Genomic DNA, 21,897 nt, shown 5'->3' on the forward strand with positions numbered 1-21,897 from the left:
ATAGTTTGAGTTCAAATAATAATACTCATTTAGTCACAATTGTATAGAATTTGATCTTTGACTAAATTTTCAATATTGAGATTTTTTTGTTTGCAGTTATCCAGAAAATAAATGTCCTTGTATGTCCATAACAACTAAATTCCTATAATGCATAAATGTATCTTGATTGGTTACCTCCCCTGGATATCGACCGTTTTCGCTGTATGCATGTACACAGGCATTCGAATATTTTTCTCTTTTTTTATTATTATTTTTAACCTCAGAGAGGAGACATCCAAAGATTGCCGTCGTTATATCGGTTTGATTTTTTATAATCATCTACGTAGGTGTAAATTTTCCTTTTTGATTATTAAAAACATTTTTTTTTTTAAATATATTATTTCAGATTTTATTTTTCAGATCTACAAGGTAAAAAAAAACAAAAAAAAAAAAACATGCTTGAGCTGACATGTTCAAGTGCTTTCTCCATAATATCTCTTATCCATGCATGCAAACAATGAAAAAAAAAATGAGCTTTTTCTTATAAAACATTATCCACTAAATGTGCTCAAAGCGCTTGACAGAGAGCTAGTGATTTTCGTCAGAGACAGCGTTGGTACGAGTCATCTACTCGTTTTACGCCTGAGTGTGTTGAGAGAATGTGAATAAAGGATTCGACTTGGCTCCAACCAAAGCAAGACTCGAACAGGGGCCTATGGACCCGAAGACGATTTTTATACCAAAAAAAAAACAAAACAAAACAAAACAACAACAAAAACACAAAGCCGCATGATATCCTTCCTGGTGATTTTTTTAAAATGCAGCCAACATAACAATCGATGTCTACTGCTCCATATAAAATTAAATTATTTAACATAATATAAGTCACTGTTTATCCCGGTTTCTGAAGCGTTGAAAAGTGTAAAGGGTTAGGAGGATAAGCACTATACTTCCACCAGGGAGCTTTGGGTTCGAAGGCCGGCTATCGATATCTCGTATTTCTCTTTGAGTTATATGCCCCAAAAGCTCACTTTGCGTATGACGTCTGTCGTTGCATTGCCTTGTCTCAAGATCGAGCAAGAAGAACCCCCCCCCCCCCCCCCCCCCCCCCCCCTAAAAAAAAAACAAAAAAAAAATTAAGGGCTTTCTTCTTTTTTAGTTGGAAACACTTCGTTTAAACCGGAATTAAAATCTGTGTGACTGTCAACCTCAACCTTTGTAAACATGGCGTCAAGGGTAGCAAAAGCAGCCGTGAAACAAGTGAAACCTGTATTGTCGGCTGATAGTACAGAGGCAAAACGAAGAGTCCTCAATCTTTATAAAGCGTGGTACAGACAAATACCTTATGTTGGTAAGCATTGGTTTGTCTGTTGCTTTGTTGATCGCCGACAATATGACCAACTAGAACAGAAAAAAGTGGAGTGTTTTTGTTTTGATTTTATTTTTTGTTGTGATCGCCGCGGAACCGAAACTCTCTCTCTCTCTCTCTCTCTCTCTCTCTCTCTCTCTCTCTCTCTCTCTCTCTCTCTCTCCTCTCTCTCTCTCTCTCTCCTCTCTCTCTCTCTCTCCTCTCTCTCTCTCTCTCTCTCTCTCTTCGCTCTTTTCTCTCTCTTCTTTCGCCATTTCTCTCACTATCTGCTCCTCCTCTCTCTCTCTCTCTCTCTCTCTCTCTCTCTCTCTCTCTCTCTCTCTCTCTCTCTCTCTCTCTCTCTATCTATCTATCTCTTTCACATACTCTCTCTCCCTCTCTCTTCTCTTCTCTTTTTCATTCTCCTCTCCTCCCAATCATATCGAGACGTCTATAATAGTATATCCATCTGACTGAGTCAGTCACTTACTACGAGCGAAATTGAAATGTCCTTTGCCTTTTGGGATGAGCCTAAAACAAACAGAAAAATAGCCAATGATTACAGTACATCTATAATCTATTTAGACCCTTTAAAAAGTTAAATCTCCTGCTTTTAAGAACAGTTTAAATTTAAGTTGCATTTGCTTTCTCTGTCAAAATATAAACAACAACAACAAAACATTCCTAACTTGATATTGATAATCCTGGGATGAATTTCAAAATATACACTTTTCTTCATTCCCACTTTTAATTCAAAAAAGAAATGGAAATTTTGTTCCATGAGACCTTTTTTGAAGGGTGAATGAAACAATAAGAAGTGCATTGAGGGTGTTGCTTAGTCTGCATAACATGAGAATCTAAGTTTGTTAGTAGATTGTAAGTTGATTTTCAATATACATTACTATTTAAAATATAAGCTTGTTTTTGCTTCGCATGCTCAGCGAGAATTGACCCCAAAAGATTCCAAACTATATTGTTGAGGAGAATGAGAGCTAAGAAGCTGCTGGCTTCCTCTTCGTCCTTGATACTCAATATCAAGTTGACCAAAGTCTTCTTTTACACTTTACACACATTGGTACAAAAAGACTAAATGCTTTTGATGTCAATTGACAATGGGGAAAAACTTCATTGTTTGTTTGTCTTATTTTGTTTATGCATACTATCTTTTTTTTTTAATCTGTTCACAGTGAAAGACTTCCATATCCCTATCACACATGCAAAAGGTCGTGCGAAAGTACGGGAGATGTTTATGAAGAACAAACATGTGACAGACATCAGAGTGATTGACATGCTAGTTATTAAGGTAAAAGGGAATTTGTTTTTTCTGCTATTGCTTCTACATGTTAAATAGAAGCACAACTCATAATTTAAAGAGTAACCTAACTGACAAGCAGTGAAAGACTATAGGGACAGTGTCGATCAGCGGTATGGTCTTTGCTTCATACCCAAAGGTACTATTTTTTTTTTTCCAACTGAGGCAATGCTGTTAACGGCCAGGTACTCATTTTACACATGAGTATGGTGAGAGCATGTGAGTAAAGAGCCTTTCCCAAGGTCTCAACTATGTGCCACTCAGAGCAGGACTTGAACCCAGGACCTTACAATCCGAAGGGCATGTGTCATAACAGAAGACCACATAGCTGATACTGATAATGATGATAGCAAAGACTGTCTAAACGACATTGTTAAACTCAAGAATTACTAAACCAAAATGTTTGTTAAATGGAGAAGAATTTGTGATATCAATTTTGTTTTTTTCCATTGTTAACAAACTGTTGTTAATTCTAAAGCATCAAACCCAATACTATGACTAAACCATAAAGAATTGTTTACATTTACTTTTAACATGGCTGTTTTATTTTTTCCTTTTTTTAAAAAAAAAAATGCTAAATAAACTCATTTCTCTGACATCAGACTTTTAGCTCAGACTAAACGATAGCATTGTATAGTTATATTTATTATTTATTTCACTATTTCAGCAATAATGATCTGGAATAATACCCCTGCCCCCTTCTTTTTTTATTTTCTCATATTTTAGTCACTTTTGTTATAGATAAGCCTCATGAATTTTCGTTCATAACCAGCTTCTACTGTTTTTGTATTTTCTTCCAAAGGGTCAGATGGAATTGGTAGAAACAGCAAATATTTGGAAGCAACGACATCACATAATGGCTTATTTCAAGGACACAGTTAACCCAAAACCTACTGATTTCCTGAGTAAATTCTATGAGGGTCAAGAGTGATGTTTGTGAAATTAGTTTAGTCGTAAGTGTAGTGGAAATAAATTTCTTAGGTTATCCTTGTGTTTATTAACAATGCTGGGGTTTATAAAGGAATAATGTGAAGTTAAGCTATGAACGTCTACGTCTGTCAGAATTTATTTTGTGAAGCTTGTATATGAGTGAATAGGAATATGGAATAGTTCATGAACAATGTGGAATGAGTGTAAATATGTAGATGATTGTTTTTATGTGTGTGCGTGTGAATTTTTTATCTGTATGGAAGTAATAAGTATGTGAAAATATGAGTGTGATAGATGTAGTACTTTCAATCTCATGAATATCTGCCGATGAATCCCAACTCATGTATGAGGTGTTAATTATAAATAAATATATTGAATTAAAATATACTCTTGTTTTGTGTGTGCTATCATTACATACCCATTGACTCTCTTTTATAAGCATTTTCAAGTAATTGATCCTGGATGGGGATCCTGACCTCCCATAGTGGGCAGGGAGGTACATGCTGTGTCTTCTATCCCCCATACCCGTTTTCCAATTGTTTCCTGTCATTGCCTTGGAATGAGATTACTTAGTTTTGTCCTGATCCTTGCCGGGGTTCCTTGGCTGGGAGGGAAACAGTCGAACGTATGGTTATATTTTTGGGAGATGATATTTTTTTCCTTGTAAATCATCTCTCTGTTATGCATTGTTTTATGTTTAGTTTACATATTATATTATATGATTGGTAAACATTTGAGTGCATTCCTCTTAGTTAGGACCTGTGCTTGTGTCTGGATGAGACTTATAGGTGATCTCAAACTAAGTACTTTGATAGCGTGCTCTTGGAATCTATATCTATTTCCTATTTGAACCAATTCCCCTTTGTCTTACCTTTTCTTGGTTGCTTGAATTGTAATTCTAGAACTTTTCACTATCCCATTATCTTCCTTTTTACTGGCGCTGATATGACCTTAAAGTGTTGCAAGTGCTGTAAAACCCTTAAAAACAAACAAACAACAAGTAATTGATCATAAAATGTTAGTACCTCAGATTTATTTGGCCAACCCTGGCTTTTATCGTGTAAAAAGCATGTTAAAGTTGTTTAGTTTGCTACCCTCTGAATAAGATGTTAGTCTAAAGCAGACAAACTTTAAGCAAATCTCTGCTGAGTGGATTGGGCAGTTGGTATTGATACCTATCACTTTACGTGTTATTCTTACTTTCTTTTTCGGCCTTCTGTTGTTCTTTCATGTAATGATGATACAATGATTTTTCCAAGGCCCTTGCCAGACTTAATTACCATATGAGGGAGGCACTGATAGGTCTGCTCCTAGAAATAGAACTGTTTGTTGGGCTGTCACCAGAATCCGACATTGTCAAATATCTCCGGTAGACGAAATTCAGTCTAGAATCTGGAGAAATCAGCAGAACAGTAGACAGCAGTTTCTAAATGATCAGTTCACACATTTGTGACACAGTGATTCTTTTATTTCACTCAGTGATTGTCCTGGGTGGGGATCCTGACCTCCCATAGCGGGCAGGGAGGTACATACTGTGTCTTCTATCCCCTTATATCTGTTATCCAACATGCTTTCTGTCTTTGTCTCGGAATGAGATTACTTGGTTTTGTCCTGGCACTGGCCGGAATCCTAGCTGGGAGGGAAACAGTCAAATGCATAGTTATTGTTTTGGGAGATGATATTTTTTTCCTTGTAAATCATCTCTCTGTTATGTATTATTATTTTTATTTTGAATGTATAATGTAAGCATTTGAGTGTGTTCCTCTTTGTTGGATTTTGTGCTTGTGTCTGGATGAGACTTGTAGGTGATTTCAAACTAAGTACATTGGTGGTATGCTCTTGGAATCTACATCTGATCCCTATTTGTTCTCAATTCCCCTTTGTCTTACTTTCTCTTGGGTGCTTTAATTGTAATTCTAGAACTTTTTACTATCCCATTTTCTTCCTTTTTACTGGCGCTGATATAACCTAAATGTGTTGCAAGCGCCGTAAAATCCTTAAAAACAAAAACAAACATCAGTGATTGTCATTCAAGCACCCTTTTTTTTCAGAACTTATCATAGGTCAGCCCAAGCAAAGTCATTTGAATTCATATCAAAATAGCAATCTATTTTTTGAAAGCTCTTTCCATGTATTACTTCTTGAAACTAAACAAAAATCTCAAAATGCTACCTGAAAAATCTGGGCGGGGTCCTTTGACCTTCCATGGTGGGCAGGAGGTCACGTTGTGTCTTCTATCCCCTTATATCTGTATTTCGAGTTGCTTTCTGACTTTGTCTTGGAACGGGATTACTTAAATGCCTGCTTCACACCTACCAGTATAAATGTCATTTATAAATGGCATGTAACCGTTCATCCTCACCATTCAGGTAAACTGCAAAACATTTGCTTGTTGTGTGTAAAAGTTGGTAAACACGGATGACGATGATCATATAGCAAAAGGGAAAAAGAAGAGAACAATCGGGCAAAACTAAACAGTAAGCGAATGCAATAAATGTTTTAAAAGTATTTTTGTTCATAAGCATTCAATCGAGATGTTATAGTTTTGGGAGAGGATGTTGTTTTTTTCCCTTGTAAATCATCTCTCTATTATTTAATGTTATATTATATATATGATTTGTAAGCATTTGGCTGTATTCCACTTGGAGGGATTCTGTACTTGTGTCTGGATGAGTCTTTTTAAAGGTGATCTCGAACTAAATACACTGATGATGTACTCTTGGAATCTAGACCTGGACCCTATTTCGACCCAGTCTTTCCTTTTCTTGTGGGCTTTTAATTATAAATCTATTTTAATTCTACTATCCCATTTTGTTCTTTTTTACTGGCACTGAAATGACCTAAATGTGTCTCAAGCGCATTGAAACCTTTAAAACAAACAAGACAACAGAGACTACTGGGTGGGATTTTTTGCCTTCCCTTTGTGGTCTAGTGGACACTTGCTTTCGGATCAGAGGGTCCTGGGTTTGAGCCTCGCTCTGCGCATAGTTGAGTCCTTGGAGAAGGCTCTTTGCTCACATTCTCTCATTGTACTCAGGTGTAAAACGAGTACCTGGCTGTTAACAGCGTTGTCTCTGTCTGAAAAAATTGTAATATCGCCTAACAGGCATCATGTACTATCCTACATGTTAAATGTTGCTGTTGGCCAGGGACCCTTTGTAAAGCGCTTTGAGCACGTTTAGTGGATATTGCGCTATATAAAAGCTCTTTTTTTTAGGCAGAGAGGTCACTTGGTGTCTTCTACCCTATCCTTTATCTGTTTTTCAACTTGCTTCATGTCTTTGTTTTTTAGTAAGATTAAGTCCATGCCGTCTTTAATCACAGTCATCGGAAGGTAGCTTAGGCGTGCTTAAGTTGGAAGTAAAATTAATTCAAAGATTTACATGGATGAAAGAAATTTCATGGGTTATTTCCTTCCTTAGTCATGATCTCGCAACACCATGCGATGTTGCTGCCTTATTTATCGTTTCTCGTCGCATTGGATTTGTTTGTTTTAGTTTTGCTTCTAATTTTTTTTTTTAATTCACCATGGTAAAAATGGAATAAAAACACTTAATCTGAAAAACGTGGTAAATTGTCACAGGGGAGAAGTTAGTGTTGGTGAGGGTCCGTCATATTTTGGTGAAAGGAATGCAGGAGTTGAACTTTGCTTGCTATGTGAAACAAAGATCTGTTGCACAGTCCTTGTAAATGCCTCGTATAATAATAATAATAATAATAATAATAATAATCATCATCATCATCATCATCATTTTCCGTAAAGTTCAAGAGAAGAAAAAAAAGGTCTTCAAGAAAGTTCAAATTTGGACATTTCTAGAAGACCTGATACATTATTTCAAAATGTCCAGAATACTGAATATTTCTAGAAAGGGAGCATGTCTGAATGTTCTTACTGGCCGTAAACTCATTTTACGCCTGAATATGGTGAGAAAATGTGAGCAAAGAACATTTTCCAATTATGTACATATTCAACTTTGCATTGCCCAAGGTTGGAGTTGTAGGTGACCGTAAATCACTAGTTCTTTTGACTACAAAACCGCTAATAATATAAATGTCTGAAACGGGCGGTAGTAGTATCAAAGTGTAATGATCAAATTCATCATAGGCCACAACATATGCGACCCATCGTCTCAAAACGGTATTATGTTGGGATGAAGTGGAACCTTAAAATTAATAATAATAATATATGTTTTTTTTTTTTTTATAGCGCCTTACATCGCATCTAATCAAGCCGTAACTCACTAGTTCTTTTGACTACAACACTGCTAATATAAATGACTGAAACGGGCGGTAGTATCAAAGTGTAATGATCAAATTCATCATAGGCCACAACATATGCGACCCATCGTCTCAAAACGGTATTATGTTGGGATGAATTGGACCTTTAAAAGTAATAGATAATAAAGATGATAATAATATGGGTTTTATATAGCGCCTTACACCGTATCTCAAAAAGCTCAAAACGGCCAACAGTAACGTGACAACTTTCACTCAAGCATACAACTACTCAAACATGCAGTATGAAACAAAGCAATATAATTCTACAGTGTTACACATTAAAAAGAAACGTTTTAAGTTGTTTTTTTTTTTTTAAAAAAGAATTCTGCATCATTACTGTCTTTGATATGTCTTAGAAGGGAGTTCCTGATAAGGGGTGCCGAATATTCAAATGTATACTCTTGAATTTAGAAACAAAATTTAAATGTTGAGAAAAATTAACCAGAATTTATGGGTTTTTTATTTTTTATTTTATTTATTCTTTTTTTTTTTTTTTTTTTGGTATAATTTTTTTTTATTTACTTGTTTACTTATTTATCCAAATTGACGAATCGAAATCAACAACTTCTTTTCTTTTATGCCCTTCCGCCAACGACATCATAAGATATCGTCACCTAAGCATTCCACGAAGGAATATATAGATAATTCATCAAACAAGATGTCTGATGTCTACAGGAATCACCCATATTGTCCAAGTGAGCAAATTGGGGGGGGGGGGGGGGATTGATAATCTTGCCCAAGGAGAAAAAAAACGAAAGTGCCTGAAGTGGGGCTCGATCCCGGGACACTCAACAACACGTTTCCTAAATAAAAGTGGCTATGATATCATTAATTTTCCATCATCTAGTTCATACCGACTTAATGCCATTTTGAGAGGGTCAGTCATATATTAATATTATCTCTTCTTAGAGATAGGGTGATAATAACAGACATGCCAACTTCTAAGAAAAATTCGTAAAAATAAGAATTTTTTGCTTCAATAGCAGAAAGAAACAGACATTTTTGATTCAATACAATGTGATAAAAAGTAAACTTTGATTCCACAAAGCGTCTGTTCAGGTTTTGAAGGCATAAATAGTGCTAAGGATAGAATATTAATAGTTAATTAAAGGTAAATTTTATGTCTTCCCTCTTAAAACTACGACTTTTTAACATTTCAAGTAGGCAGGTCTGTTGTAAGATCTTATTGTAACAAGCCGGGATAAATTCTGTCTTCATAAATGTCAGGCTTTAAAAGGGTCATAATATACGTATATTCACAAACCAACAGGACGTTGGTTAAAGCTACAGGTGAGGTCTTCTGTCCCGTTATATTATTTTATTATTATTATTATTATTATTATTATTATTATTATTATTATTATTATTATTATTATTATTATTATTATTATTATCATCATCATCATCATTATCATAATTATTAGAGAGAGAGAGAGAGAGGGAGGGAGGGGGGCGTGGTCGACAAATCAATTCGAAGACAATTTTTTAAGGTTGCTCGCTTGTGCTCCCACGATTGATTTCAGGAGGAATCAAAACGTAAACATAGCAGAAACTGCCCCCGTTGATCATTTTCACTCTCAGCAGATCCATGCTTGGAATGACGATTGTCGGACTTATAAACAAAAGGGTTTTGCCAAGCCTACATAATTTGAGAATCTAAATTTTGTTAGTAGATTATTGTAAGTTGCAATTTCAAACAAGCTTTTTTTTTTTTTTTTTTGCTTCGCGTGCTCAGCAAAACTGAACCAAAAAAAAAGGCCACTCTGTGATTGTAAAGAATGATGAAATGAGAGTGAGAGCAAAGAAGCAGCTGGCTTCCTCTGCGTTCTAGAATATCAATTTTATCAAAGTCTTCTTGTACAATTTACATACATAGGTAGTAATAGACTAAATTATTTTGTCGCCAATTAATATCTGTAACATGATGATAATTATGAATTAGAGAATGGACATTGAGACGTTCGGCCTCCAGACTCAGACTGAGAATCTGAGAAACTTAGACTTAGGTAGACAGTGATAGAGAGACAAATTATTTTCCTCAGCCCAGTCTGGATCCTGAATTATTTGCTTTCGTAGTGATATTATGAAAGAGGGCATTGTGTATGCATAATTAAATATATTTATTGAAAGTGTCAATTGCCAAGGAGTGAGTCCTTGGTAGTTGACGGTTCATCAATTGCCAAGGAGTCAAATTGGAACTCTTCAGCTGCATGTGGTGATTTCAGTCGGGCCTCAATCAGCTGCATGTGGTGATTTCAGTCGAGCCTCGATTTGCGCGCATACGAATCTCGAACCCCGTCACTTTCTTTTCTTCCATTCGCCATTCACTCATTCCTTGTCAATCGTTGTGGAAAAGATCAAGTCAACACTTGTTGGCATTTGTTTTTAATTTTTATGTCTTTTCACGAATTCCAAGATGAGTTAAAATAACAAGATCAATCCGTGGCATTAATAGTAAATAGTTGATGATCTACCAACTGGCAAGGTCCGTAACAAAAAGAGGAAATATAAGAGAGAGAGAGAGAGAGAGAGAGAGAGAGAGAGAGAGAGAGAGAGAGAGAGAGAGAGAGAGAGAGAGGGGGGGGGATGACAGAGAAATACATACACAGAGGAAAAAATGGCAGAAAGGGAAAAGAGAAAATGACAGAGAGAGAGTGTGTGTGATAGAGAGAAAAAAAAAGAGAAAATGACACAGAGAGAGAAAGAAGAGTAAAAGAGAGTATTAATTAATATTGATATTAATACATAACATCACTCTGTGGCAATGCATCACTTCGTGACACTAAAGGTACTCCGTGGCAGTTAAAAGTACACATGCGTAGTTGATGAACTGACACGGTCCTTGGCAATTGACGATTTGACAATTGTCAAGGTCCTTGGCAATTGACGCTACCATATTTATTTGGTTTTGAAATTTTATGTTTACTTTCTTACTTTCAGATACTGTGTCACCCAAAGAAGTAAAAGTGAATCGAATCCTATCTCAACATTCAATAGATAATTTTGTGCTGCAGTTAAAAGTTTTAAATGAAAATTAATATTGCATGTATTGCATCATTAGGACAGTTGAATGGAAGGAAATCCTTTTAATTGGACATGGACATCGTCTAAAAGTCCAGGAAGCGATGACGCATATGTGAATCCAAACAACGTATCAGACGATTTTCACCGCAGTCCAAGATTCAGAATGTCAGGATTAATGGAGGATAGTAATGATTATGTATGTGAACCTTCAACTTCTGGTGAGAGTCCAATGTCAAAGGATTGTATAGGCAAGAGTGATTCTTCTTCAGCTGTTCAGGAGTTATTGAGTGATTCAAGAAGTGAGGAAGATTCACTTCAACTCAACAATAATGACAATCTAAATCTCAATGACAAAATTGTTGTTATGGATGAAACAATTCAACATGAAAACAATAAAGTAAGTCGGGCAACTATAACTGATGTGGACAATGGGGTTAATAGTGATAAAAAATGCAAGTATTGTAAAGCAAGATTATCAAAGTTACGATGGCTGGAAAGAGTCAAATCTCGTCGACGACATTCTCAGAGACGTAGAATAATAAAAACCTCAACATCACATGAAACTGTCGTGTCTGCAAGTAGTAAGGGATCTCAGACTTCATCAAGTTTGTTTGAAAAAGCAGAGATGACGCAGAAAGAATTACAGAGTATTGCAATGATTCTTCGTTTCAAGTGTGGTCGAACGTCTGACAATGAAACTTTCTGTAAATGTGTCATGCATGGCAAAGTGAGAGACTGTCGCTGTGGAGAAGAAGATAAATGTAAGTTTTTAAATGATTTTTGTGTAAATAGCTTGCAAACAAATTCTTTTTTTAGAAGCAAAAGATTGATTGATGCTCTTATGTATTACAATGAAGTAAATAATTTCTTTCCTCTGTACCGTGTAAAACTGTTGATTTAGGGGAGGGTGCTTTATGATTTCTATTTATTGATATTATATAATCATCATCCAAGGAGGAACTTTTTTTATGGAAAGGGGGGCTTGAATCCTGGTAAAGAGAAAATAAATGTGATATTTTTTTTGTAATGTTTAGCTTCTGTGTATAGTTCTACCACAAATGGAATTTTAAATTAAATTTTGATGTGTTTAATGTACTTCATTTTAACACATGTAGTCCTACAGACACATTGGGCCCATGGAGCAGGAGTTTATATCGGTTTTAGCATGAAACAGACAATAGCAATTGCTTGCAATCCTTTGTATAGGATGCAAAGTTCTTTCTGCCAAATCTAACAGACTCAGCTACCCATTCACTGCTGGGTGGACAGAGCGGGGTCAGAAAAAAATCTCGACTGCACCCAGGATTTATCTTGGTCCCTTTGCGTGTAAAGCGAGTGCTCTGCCAATGGAACTATCGGGACTGGACACATAAATGAGTATAAAAATAAAGTCTTTATTTTTATTCAGGTTTTGAATGGGTTTGGGACTCAGCAAATCGACCACAAGCTACCAATCTCCTTGAGAATGGTAACCTGGCCTTATTTCACAAGGACTACAGTTGTGGCACAGCTGCTGTTCGGGGGGAAATGCCCATGGCACAAGATCAGCATTTCTGGGAGATCAAGATGACAACCCCTGTGTACGGGACAGACATGGTAAGTTGTTCACAACCCTGAAAGTGAAAAGTCAGGGAGCAGACACTCAGACTCTGGGTGGGGTTCCTGACCTCCCTATATCTGTTTTCCAATATGTTTTCTGTCTTTATCTTGGGATGAGATTTCTTGGTTTTGTCCTGGCCCTGGTCGGATATCCTAGCTGGGAGGGAAGCAGTCAAATGTATAGTTAAGAGTTTTGGGAGATTATATTTTTTGTCTTGTAAATCATCTCTCGGTCATGCACTGTATTATGTTTTGTTTACATATTATTTATGATTTGTAAACATTTGAGTGTGTTCGTCTTAGTGGGGACCTGTGCTTGTGTCTGGATGAGACTTTTAGGTGATTTCACAAACTCAGTACTTTGATAGTGTGCTCTTGGAATCTACATCTGTTTCCTATTTGAACCCCTTTGTTTCACAGTTTCTTGGGTGCTTTAATTGCAATTCTGGGAACTATTTACTATCCCATTTTCTTCCTTTTTACTGGCACCGATATGACCTTAATATGTTGCATGCGACGTAAAACCCTTAAAAACAAACAAACGAAACACTCAAGACACTGGTGTTAGATAAAATAATAATCTGAAAAGTGTGTATATGTATGGCTATGTGGTCTTGTGGTATGACACTTGCTTTTGGATCGGAAGGTCCTGGGTTCGAGCCTCGCTCGGTACATTGTTGAGTCCTTGGAAAAGGCTCTTTAAAAATGAGTACCTGGTCCTTAACAGCATTGTCTTTGTCAGAAAAAAATTGTATTGTCGCCTAACAGGCGTCATGTCTCGCTCTACATGTTACGTGTTGCTGTTTGTCAGGGACCCTTGAGCATATTTAGTTAATTTTTTTTTTTTTTTTGAATTAAACAGTGCCAGACAATGCAATAAAGAACAATACAATAAAATAAAAAAAACCATGTCAACACGTTATTCTTGAGATTTGATCTGATCAATGAGGAAGTCTGATTTTTGGGATGGCTTTTTTTCCCTCATATTTTACTTTCTTGCTTTCTCTGACACTATTTAATACACACTGATCTATGTCTTACACATACACCAATGCCTGCTCCAGAATTTGTCCCTTTGTAAGATAAAACTTCGAAAAGATGTCGTTTATGAAACAATTTTATACTGTTTCTTACTTAACTTTTCAGATTTTTGTTCTGAACTTTTTATTTATACAAAGTAGTCCTTCTGAGCCACCAGGCCCATACAACCGGAGTTTATTTCCAGTTTCTGTAATGTGAAACGGACAATAGCAATTGCTTGCTACCCTTTGGATAGAATGCTAGTCAATTGCAAAGCACTTTCCACCAGATCTAACAGACCCAGCTACCCAATCACTGCAAGGTGGACAGGGGGGTCAGAAAAAATCTTGATTGCACCCAGGATCGATCTCGGTCCCTTTGCTTGTGAAGCGAGTGCTCCACCAAGTGAGCTATCAGGATCCCCTTTTATTTATAATGGAGAGAACAATTTGTTTTAAATAAAATTTTCTCCTATACTTTATCTAGTTGTGATTACAGTTCACCAAGAGATTCATAACAATGGTAGGACTCAAGTGTTAAAATCCACAGGTCCTCTAGAAAGAATCTTTTTGTAGTGTGAAGTATATCAGACCTGACTTCATGAAAATGGAAAAATTCTTAATTTTTTAGGACATAAAAATTGGAGTCGCTATAAATTCAACAATTTACCCTTACAAGGATTAATTAACTGCAAAATCCTTAATATTTTTTAGTATAGCAACAACTTTCATTTTCCATCAGTTTCAATGGTTTCGAGATATTCAGGAAGTTTTTAAATTAGTGTCCAAATTTTGTAATTCTATGAATGTTTTGTAATAGTTGGCAGGTTTGGTATGTTTATCACAATAGTCCTTCAGAGCCATGAGGCCCATGGAAACAGAGTTTATCACGGTTTTTACAGCGTGAAACGGACAATGGTGATTGCTTCCAACCATTTGGATTTAATGTTAGTCAATCTCGAAGTACTTTCAGCCAGATCTAACAGAGCCAGTTACTCAATCACTCATGGCTGGACATGGGTGTTAAACGAGTACCTGGCTGTCAATAGCATTGTCTCCATCGGGTGAAACGTGTTTAGTTTTGTTGTTGTCTAGAGACCCTTTATAAAGTGCTTTGAGCACGTTTAGTGGATATTGCCCTATATAAATGCTCAAGTTTGTTTTTCAGAGTTCAATCGTTATCACTAATTTCAGATGGTGGGAATTGGCACCAATGGTATCGACCTCAATGGGAAGTCAAACACATTTTGCAGCATGCTGGGAAATGATTTGGACAGTTGGGGACTGTCTTACGACGGACGCATCCAGCACAACAAGAGGAAACAGGAATATTGTGGCCGATTTGGTCAGGGAGCCATTATAGGAATACACCTGGACATGTGGCAAGGCACTCTGTCTTTCTTCAAAAATAGACAACCCTTGGGTGAGTTTGTCAACTATATTAAAAAAAATAAATAATAGATTTGAATTGCCATTATTGTCGGCTTCATGCATGGGTGCTAGTTTTCCGGTTCATGCCGGAATTCCGGTTTCGCGATATCTCGAAGTCAAATACCTCCAGTTTCAGTGTTTTGAGTAAAATAACCAAAATTCGAAAACGTGATTCAGCTATCTTTTCAGTGTATGGAGTGTATAAGTTGGTTTTAAAATCATATTAATTTCCTCAATGTGTCAATATGTTTGCTGTGGAATCATTTAATAATGGTATAAAAGCGGTGATGAAATAAGATTAAAGTTTAGGCCGCATTTTCAGTAGGAACATTTTCAGGTTTGGCAAAGTCTCGAGATTTTAGTTTCAGGTTTCAGCACTTCTTCCTGCTGGCACCCATGGCTTCATGGTTAATGCACACTCACTTCCTGTAGTGGAGGATAAGACTGGGTCCTTGGTTTCACCAATTTGGTCACCTAGTTGTAAATGGGTAGCTGGGTCTCTTTAGATCTGGCAAAAATGAAGATTTCAAGATACTTACTTGCAGAATGTGTCAAACATTTCTCTGACATCATCTTGATTTTAAATGATGTATTCATTGTTTTTGGCTGAAGAAGGGTTTTGAGCCTGAATTGTTTTGTGTTTGGTATGTTTTTCTTCTTTTTTTTTTTTTGGGGGGGGGGGGGGACATCTGTTATTTTCATTTTTGTTCATGACTTTTTACAGTTCTAAGCTTCTAGCAGCCTAGTATCACTTTGCCAAAATGAAGGCGACATGGAAAGGAAAGGAATTGTCATCTTACCCATACCTGCCAAATCTTACGAAAAATTTCGTCATTTTACTAATTTTAGACCAATTTTTGAGCCAATTACGAAAATACAAAACTATATGGAAAATTATGAAGCATTTCTACAGCGCCTAAGCTTGCTGATGTAATGTTGCAGTGATCATCAATGTCAAATTGTGGTTGTTCGTTAACGATTTCAGAAATTACTAATTTCCTTGTAAAATTACTAAAAATTGACTTGAAAATTACTAAATTTGAAGTTTTCAATTTGGCAGGTCTGCTTACCACATCATGTCACTTAACTATAACATGATCAAAGTGTTTTGTCAGTGTATAACAGTATTGTTCGAGTGCTGGGGTAATAAAGGTGACATACAGGTGAAATGAACTGTATGTAATGGAAATTTGGCTCAGTATAACTAGAGGGTATAAAAGTTAAAGATTGTGAAGTTCAATGAGCATCCTAAAATTATCAATAAAATAATGATGGTAATGAAATTTATTTAAATCACACTTTTTCCAGGTACAGCTCAAATAGAACAAACATCAACCAAAGACTACATCCTAAACAAATTTACATTTAAATGCATATTCAAATGAAAAATATAATTTATGGGCATTATAAAAGGCATTTCTGTAAAAGCATTGTTTTTTTGCGTTGTAATTTATTTTGTTTATTTATTTGCTGTTAATTTTCCTTTCAGGCATAGCCTACAGAGGTCTGAGAGGTCGTAATGTCTTCCCAATGGCCTGTTCCACGGCTGCCAGGAGTGGAATGAAAATCATCTCGTCTCGGTCATTCCCAACGTCCCTCCAATTTATGTGTTGCCAGACACTTCGTCGTATTGTCCCTTCTCATCTCAGCGTTCTGGACACGCTAGCCATGCCACCGGGCCTTCGGGCATTTCTTGCCAATAATATGACGTGGCTCCTCCATGCTTTGCCACCAAAATTCCGTCGTTTGGAATGCCAGGAATATATCTGTGACATTTGTATGCCATTGAAAAGTGTGCTTGAAGGTTTGACTGACGATGAAGACAGTGATGAGGAAAAGGCTGGTGCGAATATTAACGTGTTTAAGCTTGTTGAGTCAGATTGTGAAAGTGATGATGATGATGATAATGGTGATGATGACGATGATGCTGTCATTCGCCACCATCAGCCACATTCCCCAAGTCATGAGGATGTTTACGGTTTGCTTCCAAGCAGAAGGAGGCCCCTGCCTGCTGGTAGTTCATTCACACATCCTATGGACAGCGATTTATTCGGCCGCATGAGGGAACATTACGGCACCAATAGTGTGCAAAAGAGGAGGAATCTAGAAGAGATCAAACATATTTGTCATAGGGCAAAAGAGAATAAAAGAAGGAGAGAAGACCATAGCATTGTAAAGGTAGATAACGATGAGGAGAAGGAGAAAGAGAGCTGTGTAGACTGTGAAAGGACGAGGAAGGTTTTCGAGAAGAGAGAGAAGACTGGAAATAGTCTTGTCAGACTGTTGAGAAATGATGACAATGATGAGGATGATGATGAAAGTGAGGAAGATGACGATGGATATGCTGATCCACCCATTGATGATGCAGGACCATCTGCATCAAAGAAACGTAAACGATTGTGATTTGCCAGTAGAAATGGATTGAGTTGGGTTTTTAAAGATGATTTTTATCATTTGAGGCTTGGAAAAGATTTAATCAGGAGTAAAAATTTTAGATATTCATTTGTTTCGTATTGTTTTTATAGAAACTTGGAAATGAAGAAGACTTTAAAAAGTGGACGGTTGTTAAAGCCATGCAATGTCTTGTCCTATTGGTTGTTCGGTGCCGTTGGTCTTCCTCGGATCCGTGGATATCCCGATTTTGGGAGTCAAGAGGAGATAGAAGAGGAATTTCCTCCTTTTAGAATTACAAAAATTACATTTGCAATCAGTATTCTGCCAGTGAGAGAGCTGATGTGTGGTGGAACAAATAGGTGCAGTTTCCCACTCTCCACAAGTTAGGTTGAGTATCAATAATGCTAGTTAATCATCTCAATTGCTCTAAAAGTGGAGGTAAGTGCAGTAAAACCAGGGCTTAAAGGCAATCTTTCAAAATTTCCCTCCTTTTTCACTTTTTGTCACCATCAGCACTGGTTGTTTAAATGTCATCTGTATACAGTATGATTTAATACCTTAATACTCACATAAGGAACCAGAGCATACTCAAACCAATGGCATTGGTCGCAAACCATTCAACTCAGGAAACCCCAACTAACTGTGCAGGAGAGATTTTAAAACTACTGCTATTATTGTCCCTGTAAGTCAGTTTGTAGAGCACTAGCTTCACATGCAAAGAGACTGAGATTGATCTTGTCAAGATTTTTTTTTTCTGACCACCTGTCCTGCTAAACCTGTTTTAAAAGTTCCTTGTGATGGACTAGCATCTTATCTAAAAGTTAGCAAGCATTTTTTTCTGTCCATTTCATGTTATAGAAACTAGGATAAAATCCAGCTCCATGGACCTAATGGCTCTAAAGGATAATATTGTGGTACGATGGGCATAAACGGTTCCATCCCATGTCAAATTTAAGCAAAATTTAGTGGAATACTTTGACCCATTATTGACAGATGTAATTTGTCATTGGTTGAAGGGTGGTATAGGCCTATGATTAGAAAAGATGCATTCTTGGAGTTAAAAAAAAATAATGAACAAATATGAATATAAAAAAATAATGAACAAATATGAATATATAAGACCTTTGAAAAAGAAAGAACAAAATAAAAAAAACACAGAACGTTTTAGGGTCAAAACCCTCTTCAGCCAATAACAAAAACAATAAAATCATCGATCCCAGTCCCTTTGGGTGTGAAGCGAGTGCTCTACCAACAGAGCTATTGGGATTCTCTTGAATGGTTATTGCTTAGACTTAGATAAGTTTAGACTCGACATCTTTTTTTGTTGCGGGTTTTTGTTTTATGTTTTTAATCTCATAAGGTGTATCAAATATGTGGCTATGTGGTCAAGTGGTATGACACTCTGTTGTGGATCAGAAGGTCATGGGTTGGCGCATAGTTGAGTCCTTGGAAAAGGCTCTTTACTCACATTCTGTCACCATATTCAGGTGTAAAATGAGTACCTGACCATTGTCTCTGTCGGAAAAATTTTTAATATTGTATAACAGGTGTCATGTCTCGTTCTACTCGTTAAGTGTCGCTGTTAGGTCAGGGACCCTTTGTAAAGTGCTTTTAGCATGTTTAGTGGATCTTACATATATATAACATCTCATTTTAAAAATAGTTTTACCACAGCTCGGATGTGGTATGTGGTCGATATTTTAAGTTATTGATATTGAAAAATTATTCTGTATTTCTATTTCATCATGTACATCACCACACTTGTTTCATTCTCTGATTAGAATTTTACCCAGAACAAACTGTGTGATTAACAATCACAAAGACCCTGTATATATGTTACAGCCAATGACATAATCAGTCGGATGGTGAAAAGGTTTGAACTGAGATATTGCCAAGTTTAGTTAGAAGGTCAATTTTTATCCAAAGTGAGTTCTTGTCATAAATGATTAAATCAACACCTTTTGTACACCTTCGGGAAATATCAAAGCTTAATTTCACATCTTAATATTTTTTTACAGCTAGTCAAGTTGAAAAAGTATGAAATTTGAGAAAAGTTTCTGGATACCTTTCCCATACATCTGACCATAACTTCATGAAAAATCACCCGATTTACTTCAAATAAAGATTAAAATGCTCTGGTGAGCATATTCTTTCATAAAATGAAAAATAAAAAGCAAAATTTGCACCCTCCGACCAATTGCGTCATGCACTGACACACATATACGTATATATATATATATATATATATATATATATATATATATATAATATATATATATATATATATATTATTTTTTATTATTTTAATATTTACCACAATGTTTGAGTCAGTCTACATCAAGGTTTCAGGCCTAATCAACCATCGTCAGGACTGTGTGTTACATGAGTTTGGTTTGTTGTAACACACAGTCCTGACGATGGCTGATTAGGCCTGAAACACCGATGTAGAGTGACTCAAACATTGTGGTAAATATTAAAATAATAATTCGCTCCATTGCTACATGTCGAGCACTTTTCGTACGGTATTTGTTTCAAACACGATTCAATATATATATATATATATATATATATATATATATATATATATATATGTGTGTGTGTGTGTGTGTGTGTGTGTTTTAGTTGTGGGAATTTGAGTGTATTCTCCCTTAGCAGAATCCTATGGTAACGTTTGTTTCACTCTCAGCTTGTCTTGACCATGACACATTGACAGACTCTGGGTCGGGTTCATGACCTTCCATAGTGGGCAGGGATGCACTTACTGTGTCTTCTTTTCCCCTGTATCTGTTTTCCAACATGCTTTCTGTCTTTGTCTTGGGTGAGATTACTTGGTTTAGTCCTGCCCCTGGCCGGATACCCCTAGCTGGGAGGGAAACTGTCAAATGTATAGTTTTTTGGGAGATGATATTTTTTTTCATTGTAAATCATCTCTCTGTTATGCACTATATTATGTTTTGTTCACATATTATATATGATTTGTAAGCATTTGAGTGTATTCCTTTTAGTGGGTACCTGTGCTTGTGTCTGGATGAGACTTTCATGTGATCTCAAATTAAGTACTTTGATAGTGTGCTCTTGGAATCTAATTTTTGAACCAATTCCTCTTTGTCTTATCTTTTCTTGGGTGCTTTAATTGTAATTCTAGAACTTTTTACTATCCCATTTTTCTCCTTGGTACTGGCGCTGATATGACCTTAATGCATTACAAGCGCCGTAAAACCCTTAAGAAAATTGTTTAAAAACAAGAAACAACAGAGTATCCCCCTTAACAGAATCCTATGGTAACATTTGTGTCACTCTCAGCTGATCACATTGACAGACTATTTATGGCATTTGAAATTTACTTCTGTTCCCATTTGTTATACTTTTTTTTCGGTGATTTTTAATTGCAGATCTTCAATCTTTTATCTATTCCATCTCTTGCCTTTTTTTTATTTGGTGCGGCTATGTGGTCTTGTGGTATGACACTCGCTTTCTGATCGGAAGGTCCTGGGTTAGAGCCTCGCTCGATGTATAGTTGAGTCCTTGGAAAAGGCTTTTTACTCATATTCTCTCACCATACTCAGGTGTAAAATAAGTAGGCTACCTGGCTGTTAACAGCATTGAAAAGAAAATTGTAATATCGCCTAACAGGCGTCATGTCTCTTTCTATATATATATATATATATATATATATATATATATATATATGTTATGTGTTGCTGTTGGTCAGGGACCCTTTGTAAAGCGCTTTGAGCACATTTAGTGGATATTGTGCTGTTTAAAAGCTCACAATATTTTTTAAAACTGGTGCTGAAATTTGAAATTTCCTTAAACTATAAAACCCCTAAAGATAGATTTTTAAAATTTTCGTTTTAAATCGAAATTTTAAATAAATTTTGTGAACAGTTAAGTTTGATATATGCTCAGAAAAGAATTTAATTGCAAGAATAGACTCATTAAAAAAAAAAAAAATGTTGTAGTTGTATACCAATTGAACAATATCATCAATATAACATAGATACAGGGGGGGGGGGGGGGGGGGGGGAGTGATGGGTCCATGGTCGTCTCATATCCATTGTGTGTTAAAAAAGACTGAATTTAAATATTTTAATTGCCAGATGTTTTAATGTAAAAAAAATGCTTATTATAATTTGCAGGTTCTTATGAGAATATAACTATACTAGTCATTTTCTGCATGACAATCATATACATTGCAACCTCTGGATAACGACCCCCCTGAATAATGACAACCCCTGGATAGCAACCTTGACCTCTGGTCCCGATTTTTTTGCTATGTGTTATTAGTAATTCAAAACCCAAATAGCGACATACCTTTTAGTAAAACCCCTGTGTAGCGACTTCGTTATAACAGTGATCGGCAGTTGACACCGATGCTTGATACCCGATTATCGTCATCTCATACCCCTAACCAATAATATGCGTGTTTTATTCCCTCCTGATGATTAGGTACAGGAATATTCTTGGATTTTTTTTCTGACATCTGTTGAACCCGTTCTCCTCTGCTTTAGATTTAGATATTCTTTGGTGCTTTGGTAGCTAGTTATAATTCTATTGACCTTTCTCTCATGCTTTTCCCGACT

General features: G+C 36.2%; 2 protein-coding genes across 2 annotated transcripts; both read left to right on the forward strand.

Moving 5' to 3' along the window:
• The first annotated feature begins 1,181 nt into the window (after positions 1 to 1,181).
• On the forward strand, positions 1,182 to 3,954 carry LOC144973437 (NADH dehydrogenase [ubiquinone] 1 alpha subcomplex subunit 6-like). The gene is made up of 3 exons (XM_078915893.1): positions 1,182 to 1,330; positions 2,515 to 2,630; positions 3,442 to 3,954. The coding sequence occupies exons 1-3, from the start codon at positions 1,204 to 1,206 to the stop codon at positions 3,568 to 3,570; spliced, it is 372 nt and encodes a 123-aa protein (XP_078772019.1). The 5' UTR covers positions 1,182 to 1,203; the 3' UTR covers positions 3,571 to 3,954.
• A 5,404-nt stretch (positions 3,955 to 9,358) lies between these two features.
• On the forward strand, positions 9,359 to 19,487 carry LOC144973438 (uncharacterized). The gene is made up of 5 exons (XM_078915894.1): positions 9,359 to 9,526; positions 10,788 to 11,632; positions 12,280 to 12,467; positions 14,684 to 14,912; positions 16,410 to 19,487. The coding sequence occupies exons 2-5, from the start codon at positions 10,918 to 10,920 to the stop codon at positions 17,321 to 17,323; spliced, it is 2,046 nt and encodes a 681-aa protein (XP_078772020.1). The 5' UTR covers positions 9,359 to 9,526; positions 10,788 to 10,917; the 3' UTR covers positions 17,324 to 19,487.
• Positions 19,488 to 21,897: the final 2,410 nt, after the last annotated feature.

Source organism: Berghia stephanieae, chromosome 5 (assembly GCF_034508935.2).
Source record: "Berghia stephanieae isolate SIO BIC M18660-M18661 chromosome 5, UCSD_Bste_1.3, whole genome shotgun sequence".
NCBI lineage: Eukaryota > Metazoa > Mollusca > Gastropoda > Nudibranchia > Aeolidiidae > Berghia > Berghia stephanieae.

Coding starts and splice junctions, on each gene's coding strand:
- LOC144973437 (XM_078915893.1), top strand. CDS start 1,204: ATGGCGTCAAGGGTAGCAAAAGCAGCCGTGAAACAAGTGAAACCTGTA. Junction 1,331..2,514: donor CAGACAAATACCTTATGTTG/GTAAGCATTGGT, acceptor ATCTGTTCACAG/TGAAAGACTTCCATATCCCT. Junction 2,631..3,441: donor TTGACATGCTAGTTATTAAG/GTAAAAGGGAAT, acceptor TTTCTTCCAAAG/GGTCAGATGGAATTGGTAGA.
- LOC144973438 (XM_078915894.1), top strand. CDS start 10,918: ATGGAAGGAAATCCTTTTAATTGGACATGGACATCGTCTAAAAGTCCA. Junction 11,633..12,279: donor CTGTGGAGAAGAAGATAAAT/GTAAGTTTTTAA, acceptor ATTTTTATTCAG/GTTTTGAATGGGTTTGGGAC. Junction 12,468..14,683: donor CTGTGTACGGGACAGACATG/GTAAGTTGTTCA, acceptor CACTAATTTCAG/ATGGTGGGAATTGGCACCAA.